General features: G+C 40.1%; 1 protein-coding gene across 1 annotated transcript; it reads left to right on the top strand.

Annotated features, from left to right (window-relative positions):
- The first annotated feature begins 4,171 nt into the window (after nucleotides 1-4,171).
- Nucleotides 4,172-21,824, top strand: mpp5b (membrane protein, palmitoylated 5b (MAGUK p55 subfamily member 5)). The gene is made up of 14 exons (XM_034527597.1): nucleotides 4,172-4,383; nucleotides 7,872-8,338; nucleotides 9,262-9,470; nucleotides 12,427-12,504; nucleotides 16,427-16,546; nucleotides 17,086-17,247; nucleotides 17,583-17,660; nucleotides 17,802-17,985; nucleotides 18,641-18,709; nucleotides 18,878-18,949; nucleotides 19,553-19,714; nucleotides 19,905-20,107; nucleotides 20,353-20,463; nucleotides 20,883-21,824. The coding sequence occupies exons 2-14, from the start codon at nucleotides 8,011-8,013 to the stop codon at nucleotides 21,057-21,059; spliced, it is 1,953 nt and encodes a 650-aa protein (XP_034383488.1). The 5' UTR covers nucleotides 4,172-4,383; nucleotides 7,872-8,010; the 3' UTR covers nucleotides 21,060-21,824.
- The last annotated feature ends 350 nt before the right edge of the window (nucleotides 21,825-22,174 follow it).

Here is a 22,174-nt window from a genome sequence, read left to right as displayed (position 1 = left end):
CAACGGCACAGCTAGTTTTTATTGATTTGGATAACGTTGAGGTATAGTCAACATCTTGATCACAATCTAGATACATATGAAAAAAAATGAATTTAAAAAGATTATAGTATTTCAAACAAAGAAAATATAACTTTTAATGAAAAAAATCTAATTATAAAAAGAGATTTATTCTGTAATATATTATTATGATTATTATTATTATTATTATCATTATTCTTCTTATTATCATTATTATATTAAGGCAACTTCGTTCCTTTCATTGCAATTGCTTTGTGTGTTCAATGCTAGACCTTATCTATAGCAGTAGCATTTTAATAGACAGCTGTAGGTGCCTGCCAGGACAAAAAAAGAAAATTATTATTTTCTCATCTTTAGTGGAAAAAAATATTCAGTTTTTTGAAAATGAAGAAAACATTGAGGAAGACTCCAGATTTCCCATGGTGCTCAGCTAAAAGGAAGAGGGGGCACATCAAGACCACTTCCTCTTTTGAGCGCCCATCAAGGTGACACTTCTGTTTTTCTCTCATTAGTATGCATCATAATGGCTTCACAAAGAGCTTTGCTTGTTGTTTATCTTGTGAGTCTTGTTTATGTGCGCAGTGCCAAATGCCTGGGCAGGGAAGAGGTGATGTTGGGATGGGGAGGTGGGGGGGCACAACCCAGTCTGCCCAGACCCTGAAGCTTCCTTATATTCACGGTGACCGGGTGTAAACTTTGCCCCAACCCCCCCCAGGGGCGAGCTTAACCTGGGAAAAATAATCTTTTATTTGATCAACTATTTAAGAATAAAAAAAAGAAATAAAAGAAGCAGCTTCTTTAAGTGCTGACAGCCTTTTTAACCAACTTCACAAAAAATGTACAGAAAAAATAAGAACCATATTGTACAGATATATGTGACCAGCACTCCTAAGGAAATTATTAAGCAATGAGGAGACATTGAACAACGCTGTACTATAACATTTTCTGTAATGATATGAAACTGATGAAAGAGACTAAGATAATAAAAATCCTTGATCATTATGTAAAAAAAGTTCTTGTTGGGTTTCCTTTTTTAATAAAATATATTGAACGAAAAAATAGTGATTTTCTTCTTTGGTACATGTAAATGTTTGGTAGCTGGTAGCCTGAAGATTAGAGAAGTGCATGAATTATGAATGAATGAGTAATGTCTTACCTTCCATACCAATCATTGTGGATACAGTTTCCAAATGTGAATGTGAACTGCATTAATATGAAGGTTTTCTGAGATATACTGAGACCTTCTTAGAAGTAAGGGATGCATTTTTTAGGTCCACTTAAACCTTCATATTACAGAACGAAATATTGTATCTTGAATATAAATGTATGTAGCAGACCCTTAGTTTTTCATTATTTTCTATCGCATTAATCATCTCATGACCCCGCAAATGGATCTTGTAACCATAGGGGACCCGACCCATAGATAGAGGATCACCACACTTATTAGTTGTGGCTCATTTTGAGTACTACTATTGCAGAACAAGTACTTTAACTTCAAATATTTGTAGTATATTTTTGACAATAATTATTTGACTTAAGCATCTGAGTATTTCATTTGCTGCTGCTTATTAGATGAACAAAGAAAAAACAGCTGCATTTGAATGAAGCACTGCAAAGCGAGGGGGATTTGAACTGTCTTTCTTTCTAGGAAGAAAGTATTTAAGAAACGGGAACTGGCAGGAGAGAGCCTAATGAGGAAAGGAGGTTAAGCACAGAGGTGTCAGAAAGGATTAACCTAATAGAAAATACAGCAGGAAAAGGGCAGCTTCAGGCTTTGGTGTAGATATTTCTGAGGCTGTATGAGATTAGACCGTTTCTGTTCTGCTCTGCAAGTGGAAATGACAGTAGATCCCATTAGTTGGTGATGATTAATAGTGCTGTGAAGAGAACTTATTTTAATTAATCTGTGAATGGGTGGAATGTAAAGGGATCAGCGTGGAGATGACTGGACAGAATAACGGCAAATGCTCTACGCTCATGTGCAATAAGTGTATTTGATTTATTAGAGGATACAGGTTTGCCAAGCATTTCATCTCCGAGTTGCTCCTTGAGTTTCACATTATCCAAGAAATAATTCAACTTGCTCAGGCCATTGGGATAACAAATGAAATAGATGGCAGGATAATTAGTGATAATTTCAGGTCTGCATACAGGAGAAGGAAGGAATTGTCTCATCCCGTTTGGTCATGTGAGGAAATAATGAGGGAAATATTTTAAGGTCAATTTGGTAGTTTTTTGCCGCTGCAGTATAAATTACGAGTGCTGTTAACTCACTAACTGAAGGGTTTGACTGTAATTTGCATTTTGTGTATACTCACTGTTAGCCTGTGGTGGAAAGTGAATAAGTACATTTACTAATGCTATATTTTAAATGCTGCTTACACACAAGTATTTATTGTGGAGCTGTTGTAGGGCAAAACCAGAACAAAAGTCTTCTGTACAGTCATGATGAAGGTCTTTTAGGTCTCTGATCTTTACAATTAAACATCACAGCTATATAAATTACATGAACAAAATACCTGAAACAACTTCTAATTTAACACCACTATAAACGTCATTATATTTCTTTTGATTGGTTTAATTCCTTCATGAGGAAGTTTTCCTTACCTCATTTAGGAAGTGCAGCTTGCTCTTTTATTTCACAACCGGTTCAACTGTTAGGATTTTTCTGTAGAGAAAATCGTATTGAATTGGAAATTGTCAGAAATAGGATTTGCCTTTTGTAGCTTATATAAACTGACTCCAGAGTATCTGACTCAGAAGGAAGACAGCATTTTTAAAAAATCTAATGTATTGCAATTAACAAGGTTTTTAGCCGTGCTAGCAGTGTAGCTCTGTGGAGGCTGTCGGCCCTTTGGTCCAGACTAAAGTACATCAGCAGCTAATGGATTAATTGATATGAAATGTTGTCCATACATTATTAATGTTCCCAGAGAATAAACCATACTGATTAGGACTGGAATTTTCCATCATGAAGTTCAATTTAGTGTTTTTTAACTAATGAGCCACATACTTCCCTCAACTACTAAACATCGAAAACAGAGCTAAAAGAGAGTGAATAGGGTACCAGGTGGCCAAAAAACACAACCCTAAATTAATCATAATATTGCTCCTTATCTGCTGGATGAGTAAATAATGTTTTATAGCAAACTTGCCATATAAACTAAAAACGTTATAATTTGTCAATGCTGTGTTCTCAACTGCCCCCATGGGGAAAAGTCAGTTGTTGCAGGCTCAAGTACTGTCATACATGTTCTGTATTAGTTTGTTTCAGCTCTTCTTTAAAGCTTTATGATATTTTTAACTAAATGAAATATTTAAACCCAAATGTTCTTTGTAGCTGGAGCTGACCATTCCATCACATGGAAATCTTTAAGTCAAATTCCGTTCTGCATTTTAAGCTTGACATATTTGGGTATCATGTGATCTTAAGGAAGTGCTGTGGGTTTGAACAATGTGTATCTTCATAGTTTGTATTGTTTAAGAGGAAAGGACACAAAGTATATCAACTTTAAATGATGCTTTCATATAATGCATCAATAATGTTTACAAATGTCATTCATAAGTAGTCTTACTTTTGATAGTTTAAGTACATTTACTTGATACTGCTTTTTTAAACTTTTGCCTACGAAATTAGCCTACTTACTTGACAACTTTTACTTGGTACTATGTACGTTACTACTTACTTTTTAGATTCAGGTTATTAATACATAACAATATTAATAATAATAATAATAATTAAATATATATAAATCTCCTGCATTAATTTAGATTAAACTACCTGACAGTCTATAAAGTAATGAAAACAACCACTACCTCCACCAGCTGCAACATTAAAGTAACGCTTTCACATTAATGCACCAATAACTATACTCAAATAATACATTATATTCTGACTGAAATGGGCCGTTCTGAATGATGTATACTAGTTTTGGTACTTTATATTGATGCTACTATTTAGTTAGTTCTACTTAAGTGAGTACAGTTGTTTTTTATGTATTCATCATCTTTGAAGTGGGCCTCTTGGTTGCAATGTGGGAGATGTTGGTCACGGCCAGAGGCTGTATATGGTTATCACGTGTCCGGCAGTGGTGGGGGGGGCGCTGTGGAGCCGCAGTGTTGCCAAGGAGACGACTCAAAACACCAGGCTCAGCAATGGCCACAAGTGTCCCGAGCGTGGGGTCCCGACTTTGCCTGGACGAAAGTCACTGCAGCGGCTAAACGCGAGCCCGTGAAGACCAGGAGAGACCTGGCGCTTTTCCTGACCGCACGTGTGTCAATAAAACACACATAACCAGAGTGTTGGAGGATGAAGAAATAACCAATTCTTCCCTAAACCCATTCGACGTTGTATATTTAAAAGTGGTGAGTAAACGCAGTCTGTTACGGGACAGCTAGCCTAACGGTACCGTGAAGCTACGCAGTTAGCGGTGCCGGGGGCTAATAAGCTAAATGGGTTGCTGTTGTTTAACAAGTTTAATAATTCACTCGGGAACGAACCGCAGTGTGTTTCTACATGTGTGTCCGCTGCTGCTGTGAATCAATGTGCTACAGCACTGCTCTTTTGGAAAGTTGCACGAGACGGATAGACTGTAATTCCCCCGGTGACTCCGTGCCTTAAGTTAAAGTGACCTCGAGCCGAGGCAGCTAACGCTAGTTTTTAAAACAAGATGACTTGATTTTCAATGTTCACCCTCAACATTTATACATGTAGCTGATTACGGTAGAGATCTGTAGGGTACACCTATCGAATCTCACTTTACGTTTCATTTACGTTACTTTTAGTGATAACCCGTACTTTTATGATAATAAAGTCAAGTAGCTGAACAAATGACTGCTACTGTACCGTATGAGCGTTACTTGTTTATCATGTTTACAAGTAATGTTACTTAATGGGGGGATTTTTGATCTGCCGATGTTGAAGTCTACTTTTGGTAAGAAATAGAGAGAAGCCTCCAGTAGCCTAATGATGTTATGACACAAACAGGAGGAAATTACAACCATTAGCATGAATGGTTTATGTGTTCTGTCTTTGTCTATAACTTGCTATGTATTTCTTTGTGTTGAACAGACTGTGAAACCAAAACACTGGGACAATATAATTACATTTTAGTTTGAAGGAAATTGCATTAGGACATCAATTGGAGAAATGAATAGAGTCGCCACATTGAGGTGCATCACAACATTTTTGTGAGATGTGTTTGTGAATATAGTCTTGACAAGAATGCTTATATTAAGTATGCCATCGTAGGACATGTCCTACGATGGCATAATTACCAGCATATTCCAGATCTTTTTAACCATATCTCCTTGAGCCCTAGTGAATACGTACCACTGGAGTTGTTTTCATCATGCATGCAAGTCAAGTTGCAGCTCTGTTATCAGAGGAATATCACACATTTGTCTCAGGGGGCTTTACAATCTGTACAACATATGACACCCTCTGTCCTTGGACCCTGGCTTTGGATGAGTAAAACGTATCTCCTCCAAATAACCGAGAGCATCTGAGGAGGGATCCCTCTCCTCAAGAGGCAGGCATGCAATTTATGTTATGGGTTAAGAATAAACGGCATATGAGGATATTCTAGCACCATTACTCATAAATTCTGTATTATTTTGTAAGTATTTTATAATTGTGTCCATCCAGTGTCAACTCATCCTTTTCAGTTAGTGGCCTTGCAGATATGAGCATGAATGTTACTGTCTAATTGTAAATCGCATGACATGATTAGCTCTTATTTAATTTTGCAGAAATATGTAATATTTTGAACTTGCTCCACATAGCTTACGGACACCAAATTGTTCGTATTGTGTTGTTTGTTTATGTCTAGGTGGGTGTGTGCACTTCCATTCATTATAATTGTTCGACACCTTCTGTCTCTCCCTTCCCAGCATCCCTCCCAGTGCTGTTGTGGCCATTGAGCTAGACTAGGGCATGAGATCCCAGGCTTAATTAAGCCCACAGGAACAGATGGCCCGCTGGAAGTCTCTGCTGTTTGTCAGCCGTACACCGCCACTTTAAACGTAGCTAAATGCTTCCGCAGGGGAGGGGTTCAGGAGCTTGGTCCAAGAGCCGGGGGATAGACCTGCCAAATGTAATTAGCTGTGGGAAGAAGGTAGAAGAGGGGGAGGGCTGCCATGAGGTAGCAGGTGGCATGTGTGTATGACTGACGATCTGACAAAAGTGGCTTTTAGTGACAAAGCCATGTTTATCCTTTTGGTACTTAAGGTCTGTCATCCACACAGAACAATGTATTGGATTGTTAGGCCTTAGTAGTAAAACGGGCAAACATGGAAGTTAAATTATCTTTTGCACAGTAGTGGTTCCAGGAAATATGCAAACAGGTGTGTTGAGCCTGCAATGTATTTAAGTCATTGTAGGTTTGTAGAAAGAGAGCACCACCTAAGCCTCTGCATGGTATTCAAACTAAAGCTAATGTTATTATGTGAAAAATGAAGACAGGCTTTCTATATATCCTTATTTTTGGCCTGAACACTTTCACTCCTCATGCAATGGTTTTCTGTTCCAGAAGATAGATTACGTTTTTTTCTCACAAACTGAACTAACATCGACTCCAAGTGAATATCTCCCATTTATACTACCACATTTGCGAATCCAGATTAATACACAAATAATCTTTAAATAGATTATAAGAAGAAACCTTAAATAGATTATAATCCATCTTAATCACAACAAGCAGAGATCAGGTAGTAGCCTCAAATGCAGTATTTCTGTGTAGGCTACAGATGGATATTTTGATTAAGGTGCTCATGAGGACGGGACAGTTGGTGTAACCAAGCAACCAGCTGGATGATGTTGAACTGAAGGGATTTTAGGTGACTGCGGCCAGAGAGCTTTCCATGTATGGAGTTAGATTAGTGGTGTGATAGTTGAGAGGAGGTAGGAGTCAAGTTGGGTCCTGCATTAGAGCTAAGCAATATGGCCAACATCTTTGATCTATCTAGCTAATTTCATGTCTCAATAATTACATCACGATATCGCATGTTTTCTTGTAAAGGAAAAGTACTGAGTATTTAGCAAAATAATCTGATTTTCTGAGAAATGTCAGTTAGTATGTACTAATTTAGTTAGTTACTGCTGATGTGCAGGTGGAGCCTTAGCCCCTCCCATCAGTGTGTGAATGGGTGGATGATGTAATGTAGTGTTAAAGCGCTTTGAGTGGTCGGAAGACTAGAAAAGCGCTATACAAGAACAGGTCCATTTAATATCTATGATGATGATGATGACTTTCTCTGCAAACATTAAAGCTTACATAAAGTACATATTTAGAAAATTAAAAAAAAATCAGATTTACCCTTCAATGCTTCTAAAGTATAACAGGGAAAACAATGTGATGGCAACCAGAGCTCCAGATTTTCTCCATTTTATTTTCAGTATTGTCAATTAAGCTATCAATCACTCTGTCAGAGCAACAGCCAAACTGGTGCGCATCTTTTTTGACAATGATATCGGGGTTGGTCACTGTCAATAGCTGGTGGATTCCACAATCTACCAGTAGCTCAATAGATAATTATTATTTGTTTTGACTAGTGAGTGAAGAAAATCTGGCTGCCACTTGCATATTTTACCAGCATTTGGCTGGAGCTCATTTCAAACCCTGAATGACACCTTTCAACTTTTGTTTATGATTAAGAATCCGATAAAAGAGACCGCCAAGAAGTTATTTATTTTAACCTTCTCAACGTAAAAAAAGCAAATTGTACAAAAAAGTGTGCTATTAATAAAAGACCTGCCTTTTGTTTACCATGTAAACACTTTTGTATAAAGTAAAGTAAATAACAAATGCTTAAGATGGCAAAGTAAATACATTTTAACTCTGTTTGTTTTTCAGAATGACCGACCACAGAAAGAACATAAAGGACATCCTCCACCGGCATGCTATGGCCTCTGTTTTGAGCTGTGCCTCATATTACTCAAGCAGAGCTCAGTAAACACTGGGGTGGTTAGAGCTGTATGCTGCTGCAGCGGGGATGATCATGTCCCATATGAACGGTTATGTGCAAGAGGCCTCTGGTCAGGCCAAGAGCCACGGGGAGAGGGCAGTGGACTGTCCAGGGGACGATAGTTGCCTTGTCAAATCTCCACACTGCAGCGCCCACATGGAGAGGATGCAGCACTACCAGGAGGAGCTTAAGAAGAGGAGAGAGGAGGACACCAGGGGGAAGCATGACATCGACCCCAATGCTTCACTGAGGCTCAGGAAGTTGTCACAAAACCCCAAGGTGGGCATTGACAATCCCACATTTGAAGGAAAGGAAAAGGCCATCAAAGACACATTCCACCAGGATCCTGTAGCGGGTGAGTTGAGAGGAGGAGGGCAGTAAGGGTTAGAGGGTCTTTACTGTGTTCTAAGAGGGTGGAAGGAGGAAAGAAGGCCACAAAGGAAGCGAGAGGAGACCTCAGAACTCGAGTAAAACAATGACTATTGAGGGCAGAGGGCCGTAGTGGAGAAGGGTTATGTGTTTTAGGGGCTGTCCACCATTTCCACTATTTAGGGACTTGTTCTTGTTGCCACAGGAAAATAAAATTTCTCAAATGTATTATGTTGTGTGCACAACTCATCAATGTGAGTACAGAAATGTATTGATTGTGTTCTCAAATGAAATGAAAAAAGATAGATGGGCTCATTATTAAATCAGTCACTTTTACATAAATAGTTGAATTCACTTCATCACCTCTCCGAGGAGGTTACGTTTTTAGTTTAGTTTGTGCGTCAGCAAGATGAAAGAAAAACCATTAAACCATTTTCATGAAACGGTGGAAGGGTGTAGCATGGGGCGAGGAACAACCCGTTACACTTTTTGATCGGCTATGAATCAAAGGGCAGATACACACATTATTTTCCTCTGTTTCTTGTAAAGACAAGGATGTCTTGAATGCACAGTTTTGCCTTACATGATTGACGCACCTGTTGGAAAGGTGTGGACAGGCAGGCAATGCCCCTCTACACCTCAGGTAGAATCTAGGTGACTCAACAGCCTATGTCCAGTCTGAATAGACTAAAATATGTTTGCGCATCACAGTGTTGTGAATAGCTCTTCATTCAATTCTTAAATATGGAGGCCTGCATATTATATGAAGGTCCTTTCTCTTAACAATAACAGACAACTTCCACCCTAATTTGCAAAAGCACACGTATAGCTCTTAGCATTTTGACCATTGTTACATTACGAGATGGAAGACATGCCCCTATGTTTCTCTGTGTCGCCTCTATACCTCAGAACTGGTGGAGTTGTTGCAGGCTCTGAAGTGGGCGCACCACTGCCTGGGTGATGCGCAGAGCCAGCAGGATGTGGAGCTGATAATGCAGCTCCTTGCCAAGGAGGACTTCAAGAATGCCTACTCCATCTACATTGCTGTATCCCAGCAGATGACCAGAGTCATTCCCACCTCACCCCTCACAGCACAAGCAGAAGATCTCTGCCAGGAGGTACCCATAACGGTCATTTTGAAACCACTGAAAACAAACATGTTGTGGAAGCACTTTGACTTTTCTGTAGTATTAAAAGCTCAAGAGTAGCCTTGCTATCGGTTCATGTTCACGTCATTTATACTGCTGTATCTTAAAGTTTGTAAATGTAGGTGGTTTTAGTGTCAACAGCTCCAGGAGAAACTGCATTGCACCCAGAGGGAAGAATAACCTTTTAAGCATGCCCCACAAAATATATTCTGTAGCTCATGAGACTAGCAGTAGTAGAGTAGTAAGAGGTGGCAGTTTGTGCATACGGGTATAAACGCCTTTAGATTGTGTTTTGGACTGCCCTAAGCCTATTTTTTTTTTACAAGCAAGTACCTCTGTGGGTGAAGAATCTGAACAAACTTAATGAAGCATGAGAATGAATCTTTTGCTTGGGGTCATTAATTCAACAAAGCTGCCCAAAAGACAGCCATGTCAGTCTGAATAATTATGAAATGTAAATTGTCATGTTTAACAAGGTGAGTGAAACAAAAAATGAGACATTTGTTGGATCCCGGCCAAGCATGAAAATTGAGTGCTGGGAATTGGAGAGAGGCACAAGGAAGAAAAATGTATATTGGAGATTAGGGCGAAAAGAGGGTGAGATGACAGAAAGATGGAAAGGGAAGAAGGCATTAACTAACGTGATTTGGTGATCCACTGGTTGGGAAATAAACTGCATAAAGCATCAAAGGCCTTTCACACAGAACACAACAACTGTACCACTGTGCCCTGAAACCTATTATTTCCAATGGCTTGCGCGTCTCCTTGGCAGCTTGTTGAGCAAAGTGTGGCCACAGCGCGTCCTGAATGAAAGACGTTCACAGTATATTTTTATTTGATTCCCCTGTCCACCAATTGCTGTTTCCTATGACAGTCGTGACTCCTGGGCGTACAGAGAGTGACAGAGAGCAAGAAACCATCTCAGTATTCAGGTTTGAGTAGGTGGGAATGTGCCACACTTTCCAGCACACAAGCCAGTTGTTCCTACTGAAGCAAAGCGGCAGTAATTGACTTGCGTCCCTGTGGAGCCGAGCCGCTGTACGCCGACGGCTCAGATGCAGCCACAGTCACACGGCGCTCGGTCACCGACAGACATTGTGATATGGTTTTCTATGAATTAGGTAGACGCTCTATTCAACAATGACAGGCTACACTCACAATAGGCACTTCATTAGGACTAATGTCAACTTTTGATTGGTGTAACATGTGTCAACTCAGACTGGTGCAGTGGGACTTTCAGCTGATGGCGAGATATGTAGGACTCAACCTTGTTTTGACGAAACGGGCTGCCAGAGTTCATTCAAAGGACACCAAGCAGTATAGCTACATAATGTGTATTCCAGTCTTGACAGGAGTGGTTTGAGGATAGAGGGGCTGGGTTAGATGATCTGTTTTGCTTCTCCCACACAGCACGTTGTCTTCCTGCGTACAGTAAATCAGTTTGTGTACTCACCCACCAGACACAGCTCCCGAAGTGCTTAACAACGCGTAATAGTTTGAGCTGCAGTGTGTCTAAACTAAGTGGCTGTGCTGTGTGACACTCAGATTGGCTGTTGGGTAAACTAATCTCCCAGCAGCCCATGGTGCTGGCTGGGCGGTGCAGCACATCACAGGAAGGAGGGCAGGATCTGGGCGGCTAGAAAAAGAAACTCCAGCAGCTTACAGCAGCGTGGGCCGAGGCACAGCGCTGCTGGGGGGGAAAGTGCGTCACGTTGTTAGTGAGGGTTTGATTAGTGTAATGGATGAACTAATCTCCAAACAGGCGAGGAAGAGGCCAAAAGACGGAGTATCAGAACACCAAAATAGCCTTCCGCTATGATTCAATACCCAGTCCAAGCCACAAACAATAGCATATAATAGCAATATAACATCCCACAAAATGACAACACAAGAATCAAATTATTAAAATGTCCTGGGCCTCGAACTTATGAAATCTGATCTTCTCAATCTAATACATAATGAGCAATAATGTTGGATGTAAGCATCAGAAAATAAAACCTGTTGGAAGCGAGACACTAAACAAAGTCATAATAAAAGGTACCCAGACCAAGCAAGGGACACGAGTACAGTAAAATGTGAAAATACATTTTCCGCCAATTGAAGAACCTGTTATGCGATTAAAAAAACAATGCATGTAAAAACACTCATGAGGTTTCTGTATGTTTTGTGTTTGGGATATCTTAACCCAAATGGAACTGAGATATGATGTGTAAAATGTTGACGGTCTCCCCTGAAGTGGGTCATTGAGTCACTAAAATCCAAAGAATGCATCCTCTCGGTGGCACTAATGTATTCAGTAGTGAGTACTTGAGACACATGGCTTAGGGCCAGGTACCGCTAGAAAATAATTAGTTTGTGCGACGTCTTGTCTCACCATGCCGGAATTGAAGAGCGTTTGTAGCTGTTCCAAATGGCCACACTCACCGACGGCTGTAAGAAGGCCATCATAGGAAAAGATGATGACACGATCATCGCTAAATACGGGGGTTACGCATGGAAAAAAGAGCTTGAGAGAGAAGGTCAAGGCCCTGGCTTTCTCTCTCACCTCCTCACAGCTGGCCGGGCAGTGTGTGTGTGTGTGTGTGGTGAGGTTTTCGGTTTCCGGCAAGTTACAGAAGTTGTCGTATGCTACAAGTTATTCCACCATCTGACCAGCAGTTCTGATGGAGTCTGGCAGCTTTACACTCAAATCTGACTTAAGTCACAGTTTTTAGTAAAAATAATACTTTTAGACTTTCAATTTTTAAAAGTTAAGAGATTAGAGATTTTGATCATAGTTTTGATTATATAAATCAATCGATAACAGTTGAGGGGGTCTAAATTGGTACGAAACTCTTTTATTTTGTGTTTGACGTTACTTGTTCACCCTGTTGATCTCTCTCAGGGTCATGTACCTCACTGGAGTCCTGTCCCTGTTTCTGTTCAGGTCCAGAAGATTCTCCTGTCCAGCCAACATAAGGAGGGGTTGGAGCTCACGGCTCTGCTCACCAATCCTCATCTCCAGGTCAGCTTTTCAGTCGTGACATATTAATAACCAATGATAGACTAACTCATTTATTAAGTTCATAGCCAGATCATTTGAATACTAGAAATATTATTATTGTAATACTGTCCAATAGGGTAATTGTTTCTCTTGTTACTTCAACCGTGATGTCAGACTACTTCAAGATTAAGTATATATACTAGTTTATTATAGGAAAGGAAAGGAAAATAATGGCATTTACTTGCTAACCAGTTCAAAGGCAAATGGAGGACCGTTTTTCTTTGCGACCTTGTATCATCATGCATACTGAGATAAAAGGCAGATCCAATGACGGATCGCTCCGTTATGATACTGTGGCAGGACGGATGTCTGCTTTAGAGATGAAATCTTGTATGACAAATTAGTTTTATCTTGTTATTTTTTCAAGGTCAACTAGTCTGTTTTGTTCCAAAGATTGATCTTGTGGGTAATTTAAGGAAGGCCATTATGTAGTTTAGGTTGTAATGCAGGCCAGCTCTCCTGGTAATGACAAAGCATGATTGGTGCGTTCTTTGCAGCAGAGTGCATGCCACTTTCTTTGAAATTTATTAAGAAAAAGAGGTAATACAAAATCTGTAAAAGATCCTGCTGATCTGTATGTCATGTGTATTTGTGTTGAAGACAGGCTGTAGCTTTGGGGCAATTTCTCTGCAATGAGTCGTTTCGTATATATGAATGAAACCCCTTTATCCTTTTTATAAGGTTAATCTTTGTGGAGGCAAAGGTTAAAATCATGAAATGTTAGTTGAGGTTCAATTGTCATACAAATAACTGTGATTATCATTTGATTGTCTTTTCTGATAACTTTATGCCACACCGCGGTGCTGTTGTCTTTGGCTTTGCAACTAGACCTAAATCCATATTGTTAATTTCAATGGGATCATTGGCAAAGGATGGCCAATTGATCTTTAAATAGTTTGCTATAATTCACCTCTCGCTCTACTTCACAGATTTGTTTGTGAATTATCTAATTAGAAGAGCTGGATGCAAGCAACAACTACATTTCTACTACATGTATTGGAAAAGAGTTGGTACTGCTGGGCTGGTGTTTGTTTTGATAATCTAGCATCCTCTTGCTAGTTTCTCAAGATTACGAACCCCACATTGAATTAACTTTCTATTTGTTGCCACTTTTATAACATCGGCTTTAAATTCCCTTGGTTGTGGAATCCAACAATTATGAAACATGATTGCAGTCAGCTCAAATAATGAATTATGCTTATGAAATAATTGGCAAGGTGGATGCTTCTCTTACATACAGTAATGTTGCCAGACAGTTACAAAATGTAGTTCAAATTATGTTATTATATTATGATTATTAAAACATGAAGCTCAACTAAAAAAAAACATGAATTAAAAAAGTTGACTATTCAAAGGTAGTCCAATAACTTCTAATCTTTAGTTATGAGCAGGGTTGCAAAATTCCGGGAATATTCAAAGTTGGAAACTTTCCATGTTAATTAACAGGAATAAACAGAAAATGTTGGGGTAATTTAACTGTATTTGCCTTGTCATAAGCAGACATGCATGCAAACATTTATAATACAACTTTTAAAAATGACTTTTTGGACATTTTGTCAGTAGAACTTTATTCTTTCATCGAACAACAAAAACATGAACGTTGAATAAAAAAGGTGTATTCCCTATGATCACCACCCCCCAACACACATTTATTTATTTTTTTTAATTCCCGAGCCAAAATTCCAGAGGAAACTTTCCGCCCCTTTGCAACCCTAGTTATGAGCCAGATTATTGTGATGTTGTGGGAGTCCCTCTGATTATATAGATGATGTATGTCTCTTTGCCCACTTGTTTAGACATTTAGCACAATGACAGTTTCTCCAGATCCAATTTGCCTGTTTCCTGTTTCATAAGGAGTGTATTGCCTCGGCTGCTGCTGGCACAGCTGACTACCTGGCACATTTTGAGGTTCCTCTTAGGTGTGCCACTTCCTCCATCTTTACAGACACTATAAGCCCTCATAGGTACAAGCCACTTGTAAGCTGCAGCTGTGTAAGGCGTCGCATTTTAAAAAGCCTCACACACTTTGGCTTCCTGTGCGTCAGTCAAACGTGAAGACAAGAGAAGAATCAAACAGATATTCAAAATTGCATTGCTTTGAAGTTGCTTTGAACTGCCGATGCTCTACATTTGTCAGTTCAAGCTTCAGTGATTCTTCTGTAGAAAGAAAAGTCCCCACATTATCAGACATTATCATCTATTAGAGAGGCAGTAAGGTAAGAAAAGACCATAGGTGGATGATGCTGCCGAGATTTTATGGTTGAGGGTTCTGACAGGGGAACCAACGCCAATGGTCAGATTTTTGACCTGCATGACTTTGAACTACCAATTTCTCTCATTGCTCTGTTAAGCCCTCCACTGAGCTGGATCCATGTAGCCAGCGGGGGCAATATGATGTGATGTGATGTGAGCCTGCCTTGTGGCAGAGAAAGTGGAACAGATTAAGTTGTGCTCTGTGACTCATGTGAGCAGAGGCTCACATGAGTCACCCTGTGGTATGTACAGGTAAACAGCCTCATACCCAAAACTAATGGACATGTACATGTGTAAGAAGTATAGGCTCCATTTCATTGTTTTCATCCTTAGAAATAAGGGTTCTTATTGAAAGGTTGATGTTCTACCGAGAACCATTTCTCTTTCAAGAACCCCTTTTGGAATAAAGGGTTTTTCAAGGGGTGTGTCTTTTAAATTCAATCTTACACTCAACACTAAAATGAGAGCAATGATGTTCGAAAAAACAGAGCATTTCTAAAATATCTCTATAAAATAAATAGGTGCTAAGTTAAAATGGATGTAAGAAAGTCTTTCCTTTTGTACACTTTTCCTAGTTATAATGCAGAATGGCGCCTCTTTTGTGAGCTTGTCGCCAGTGAGGAGACTTCCAAACAACCCAAAAACTGTTTTTGTGAATCCTGATTAATGTACGCTGCGCTGCACCTCATCAGCCCCGGCCCTTTAGGAGCCATAGAACTCCCTGGGTGGGTTCTAGCTAGCACCCTTAGAAGGTGAAAAGGTGCTGGATTGGACCTCCAGAGAGGGTTCAGGGTGAAACCATTGCCCCATAGAAGGATTCTCAGTAGAACCTCTCATAGGTGGTTTTGGTCGAACCTTATTAAGATGTCGAGTTGTAAATCTTCATGTTGGGTTCCAGATGGAACCTTAAGAAAATCTTCTATCGGGAACCAACAGTGGTTCTTCTATTGGGATAAGCTAAAGAACCCTATATGGTTCTAGTTAGCGCCTGTATTTCTAGGAGTGCAGAACACAGTTTCTTCGCCAGCGGGTAAGCCAACGGTGTTTGATGATTGATGGTGGTGGATCCTGACTGTTAAATGGAGGTGGAGATTAAGACGGATTGTGTGTATGCCAAAGCTTAGCCCGGCCTCTGCTCTCTTAGGTCCCCTCTGCTGCAGGATAGAGAAACTAATTTGGACCGACGGTTATTAATTGTGAGGCTCAGAGCGCTTGTCACTTTTAAATGAAGTGAAGGAGCCTTCTCTGTATTATTTCTGGTGGGTTTGCTGACTGGTCTTGTTAAAAAAAGATGGGTTATAGGTAGGCTTCTGGTAGCAGGTGCATGTTTAAGGAAAACGTTTTAGGATTTTCTGTGGTATCTTCTTTTTCAAACCACTCAATAAACGTCATGTTGTAAACCATGCTACATGATTGATGATCACTTTATTTCCATACCAACCATAGTTGCTATAAATGACAACATCTATACAGACACACAATCAGAAGCCATTCATGCATTCGTTCCCTCTAACTCACGCTGCCTCCTTCTTTATTTTTCTGTCTGTTTCTGTCCGTCATGTGTCTGTAAATCTTTTGTATGTCTGTATTGTTTGTCTATGTGTTTCTCTGTGTCGGTTTAATGTGGCAGGCACTGATGAAGGCTCATGACAGTGTGGCAGGGCAGGAAATGGCAGAAGAGGATTTGACTCAGTACATTGGAGAGTCGGTTAAACTGGTGCGGCTGGAGAAGGCCCGTGACACTCCACTGGTGAGACGCCATCTAACACTAACCGTTGTTATTGCTGTGCACATACAGTATGTCTTTGTATATTTGTTCACAGCTTCACAGACGCAACAAGGATAATTGTTACACATCCAAAAACCTAATTTTGGTACCATTGTAACTCTAGTGCATTGAGAATTTTAAAATATCCAAGCAGCATTTAATTTGAGGGTGAATAGGTTGAAAGATGAACAAAGACATATATGGTTGTGTGTAGCTGTGTTATTTATTATTGAGTTTTTGTGTCCTCTACTCTATGCCTTCACCATGCTCCACACTCTCATTTATCATCTGGGTCTGTCGGTGTACCCACGAACCAGCAGGGCAGCAAAATGCCTGTCAATATGAGCTCCAGAGGGAAATATAAAAAGATTGGAAATGATACAATGCTGTTCACTGTATGATACATATTTATTTGTATTCAAACTGTTGCCTCTCCTTCTGCATTCAGACGTGTATTTCTCTGTTCACTGTTATTCTAGAGAATATTATTCAATTAATTTGTTTGTCTGTGTGGCCATCAGGGTGCAACAGTACGTAATGACATGGACAGTGTGCTGGTGAGCCGTGTGGTGAAAGGTGGAGCAGCGGAGAAGAGCGGCCTTCTCAGTGAGGGAGATGAGATCCTGGAGATCAACGGGATATCTATTCGTGGGAAACACGTCAATGAAGTCCATGACTTACTGGTGAGGACCACCAGAAGTTATCCGGTGGAAATTGAGTCTGACATTAGGTTTCACCCACAATGCATATCCACCTCTAGATTAATGTTTGTTCGTTTGGCAAACGTGTATATTAGGTGGTTGTTGTTGTTGATAGTGTTTGTTGGCTTCATTCTCAGTATTTATTTTCTAATATACAATTTAGACACAAACACTTAATGCATTTATTTCTGAAAAAAATGCAAAGCAGTAAAACATTCCTACGATTTTGAGGTAAATGCATACAGTAAAAAAATATAGTATAATGGAAATGTGATCCCTGTCATGTTTAATTCATTGCTTCGCATCCTTATCATCAGCAACAAATGCAAGGCACTCTGACCTTCCTCCTCATTCCGAGCTCTCAGATTAAACCTGCCCCACACAGGCAGACTGTGGTAAGTCTCTAATGACGTGAGTGTGAGTTTGTGTGTGTGTGTGTGTGTGTGTGTGTGTGTGTGTGTGCGTGTGCATGTGCGTGAGAACGTCTGTTTGCATGCATGCAACGCCAACCTTGATGCTGTAAACCCCATCCTCAGATGCACGTACGAGCTTACTTTGACTACGACCCCACTGATGACCCCTTTGTACCGTGTCGGGAGCTGGGCCTGTCCTTCCAGAAGGGAGACATCCTCCATGTCATCAGCCAGGATGACACCAACTGGTGGCAGGCCTACAGGGATGGAGACGAGGACAACCAGCCTCTGGCAGGACTGGTTCCAGGTAGGGATCAGACCAGGGCTGAACACTCAATATTCAGCATGTTTAGATAAATACAAATTTAGTTTATTGCTTCACAAGGGGCAGTTAACAACTGCAAGGACACATTGCAACCAATACAAAAAAAGTAATCTGCTGGTATGATAAGTTGTTTGTTTATGTATTAACACATTGTACTGTATCAAAACTAAAACGCATATGGTATGTCTACTTACAATGCATACAGCTGTATATTTTACAACCTTTACTGTGAGAAATAACAAACCTGGAACTACTATCCTGGCACGTCAAGCAGATTAAAACAAACACCTAAGAATTATTTGCGATTTTGTCTGGAAAATGAGGTTAAGTGGTGGAAATGGAAAGCGGGGCCTGTTTTTGCCTTTTCCTCAACACGCCTGGAAGCACTAAGAGGATTATGAAAAACAAAGAAAAGCTTGTTGGTATTTTTTTGCAATTTTCCATTCCTGAGTAGTTGTCCAGTGCATGGTGTCCATACGCTATCGATGGAGACATATTAATGAACACCAACCAAAATGTTCAAATCTTTAAATTATTGTATTCATGTGGTTGGAAATTGGAAATACACTGGATTTGTGTATCTATATTTACAGAGTTGGAGAGCTGATCTGCTTGTCCTTGCTTTTCACTTTTGCAGGAAAAAGCTTCCAGCAACAGAGAGAGACCTTGAAGAAAACTATAACAGACAGCAGTCAAGAGCACCAAGGTAAGTGTACAATGTGTAAACACACAATATGTGGTGAGAAAATACAAGATATCATTTGCAAACATTTTGCTTCCACCCTGACTCGCATGAACAATTGGTGGCGTCTAGGAGATGGTGACAAAGTAAACTGAAAAAAAGCAAATATTTTTTTACTTTTCATTTCTCCAGGGAGGCTTTGGTATGCAAAGAAAAGCAAGAGACCGAAGAAGAAGAGCATGTCTACCTTGTGCAGAAACATTGGTAGGACTCTACTTTCTTTTTCTCGCTGTGCTTCTTCAGAAGCTTAACTTTTTAGAAGTGCGGTTGCTGGTTTGAGAAAGTGCTCCCTCTTCCTCAGCAACCCCCCGTTGAGAAGCTGCACCCTTAACTCACAAAACTCCTACTGTCACTTCTCATTTACCACAAGTGAAAGACTACCACCTGTCCTGGGCTGCTCTCCAAGTGTCCACACATTGTCAGTGTTAACCCTACACATTAGCCGGAGTTGACATGTCTGTCTCGCAGCAGCTTGTCCAGACTCGTGTGTCACAGCTCAGATTAGTCCTGTCTTCACAGATGGGATCAGAGGGGGCACCAACAGGTGCCCAGCAGGTGCCTAAATGGCTTGAAGGGTGAAGGGTGTGATGTTGTTAGTTAGCACATATATACTCAACAGAAGGTTGAACATGAAGCAGGACATGAATATAAAAGACAACGCTTCCACACAAACACAGGAATGATAACATAATAGTGTGGTGTTAGGACAAATCTCACAGTTGGTTACAGAACAGCATCCCAAGAGCTAGAAAGAACTAGGTATGTTAGTCAAGGGGGTTTCATTATTCCTCCCAACTGTCTCTTCAGACTACGATGACATCCTGACCTATGAGGAGATGTCACTTTATCACCAGCCTGCCAATCGCAAACGCCCCATTGGTCTGATTGGTCCGCCAAACAGCGGTCACGATGAGCTGCGTCGAAGGCTTCTGTCCATCGAACCGGAAAAGTTTGCTGTTGCTGTTCCACGTAAGTCCACGCCTTGTCAAAGCATGTCCAGTTTTTCATCAACAATCACCTGTAACATTCACAAGTTTCTAATGTCAAAACATTTAACTGACAACTTATAAAGTTATAATTACTATATAGTTTTAATTGTCCAAATTGGTCAAAATAGCTCGCAATAAATCAAAATAATCTATCCTTCTTCGTGGCTCAGACACAACCAGAAACTCAAGGATTCATGAGCGTAATGGGCGCGAGTACCATTTTGTGAGTCGGCCTGCCTTTGAAACCGACCTAGCGGGAGGGAAATTCATTGAGTCGGGGGAATATGAGAGGAACTTGTACGGCACCGGCACCGACTCAGTTCGACATGTCATCAACTCTGGACGCATCTGTTTGCTCTGCCTCCACACCAAGGTAGGAGACTTGGACCATTCCCAATGTTGTTTCTGCCTTGAATGTTGATTACAACGCACATTATATCCCTCTGTCTTGATCTCAACGCTTGTGGCTTGACGAAACATAATTAACCTTTTCAAACTCATTAATACTGACTGTTATAGCAAACTTTATAGTCGGTAAAGAAGACGCCATAAGAGTGCATGGTTTGGTCTTTCCATCCATTTCATATATTCGCACGTCCCTGTTCTTCCTCTTGTCAGTCACTGCAGGTACTAAGGTCCTCCAACCTCAAGCCCTTTGTCATCTTCATCGCTCCTCCTTCTCAGGAACGACTACGCACCCTGCTGGCCTCAGATGGGAAAACACCAAAGGTACAACATTGTATTTCCCTCATTAAAGGTTATTACACACATTGTACGTTTCATAGTTTGTACATCTTGCATGCAGCTATTTGCATAAAAGATATTTTAGCAAAATGTAAGCATTTAAGATTCATCACAGAGAAGAAAAACGTTCTTTAGCCACTCTTAGGCAAATAAAGAAGTTATATTAAAAGCTTTTTTTGTCCGGTTTTGACCTCACAGCATCTTTTTCAGGACGTTAATAGTAAAGACAGATTGTTTACTCCTGGTACTCTAAATAGACAAACATCATGCATCACATGAAACCGATATACAATATCGAAGTATTCAAATAATTAAATTTAAAAAGAAATAATGACCGTGCAAGCATTTAATATTTATGTCTCGTACATATTGTTCATTTTCAATGCCTTGTTTTCTCTGCACAGCCCGAAGATCTAAAGGAGGTTATTGAAAAGGCCCGCGAGATGGAGCAGAATTTCGGCCACTTCTTTGATGCAACCATCGTGAACATGGATCCAGACCAGGCTTTCCACGAGCTGCGCAGGCTGATAGACAAGCTGGACACGGAGCCCCAGTGGGTGCCCACCTCTTGGCTGTGCTAGAGGGCACAAGGTGCGACTGCAGGGAGCCACAGGGTTGGAGGAGTTAAACAGAAATGAATGTTCCTGGTGATGGACAGGGCTGACTGTCTTTGGATTTTCACTTGCACATTCTCCTGGTTTATAGAACAGGCGATATGTACCATATGCTGCAGGGATGGACTCTTCCTCACATTTGTTGGTGTGCGTGCGTGTGTGTGTCTTTGTGATTTTTTTCTGTTTGTTTATTGTTTATCTCAGTTTTATGCAAAGTCATTTATCAAACACATAGAAATGTTTCTATCCTATTCACAATAGTTATTTATAATTGTAAATATATATATATATATATATATATTTTCTAGCCAAAAGGATAACATTTTATTGATTATTTGTGTTTGTGATATACAACTGGTACACTCAACTTGGAGTGTTATTGTCTCAATTTTGAAATGGCTTCCTGATAAAGCAGTAAACCAAAAGGTACAAAACAGAAGGTAAGCCATTAAAGTGACTGCAGTGTAACGTCTTCCAGTAAGTAACACAGAAGGAAAAAAAACACTGTAACATGCACAGTTTTGAGGTACTTCCTCTACACCATGGTCAGTATTATTTTTTTGGTAGTTTCATGTCTCATTTATGCCGTCATAACAGACCTCAAATCTAAGGTATTGTCTCTAGCTGGTGATCATTACTATCCGTAGGTCATGCTGCAAAGTGCTCCTGTAATAGTTTCCAGCAGTTTTGTCATAACCAAACAAAAATGGTATTGCTTCTTATTGCAGAGAACTTATTGAAGCATAAGCACAATTCTGGAAAAGTGTGAATAAAAATCAGATACATATGTGAACAAGTGATATACACACTGATGCATTGATTTCACTCGTCTTGTAATCTTAAATTGGAGAACATAATCTAATATTAGCGTTGTTGTGCAAATGTGCACCAATTCCACGGTTGCAAAGTCCTACAGTAACTAAAAATAACGTGTTAAATGTAGCATTCTGATGCAAGATGGCTGCCATTCCTCATCTTGCTGGGTTACTTAAACACTTGCACAAAATGTGTGTTGAAAGAAATTTGATCTTGCAGTTTTACCCGGTCCTGTTTTACTTTACATACGGAACTGAAAAGCTTCT

This window comes from Cyclopterus lumpus, chromosome 24 (assembly GCF_009769545.1).
Source record: "Cyclopterus lumpus isolate fCycLum1 chromosome 24, fCycLum1.pri, whole genome shotgun sequence".
Taxonomy (NCBI): Eukaryota; Metazoa; Chordata; class Actinopteri; order Perciformes; family Cyclopteridae; genus Cyclopterus; species Cyclopterus lumpus.
Note: the sequence above shows the minus strand (reverse complement) of the source record. Positions and strands in the feature narration are given on the sequence as shown.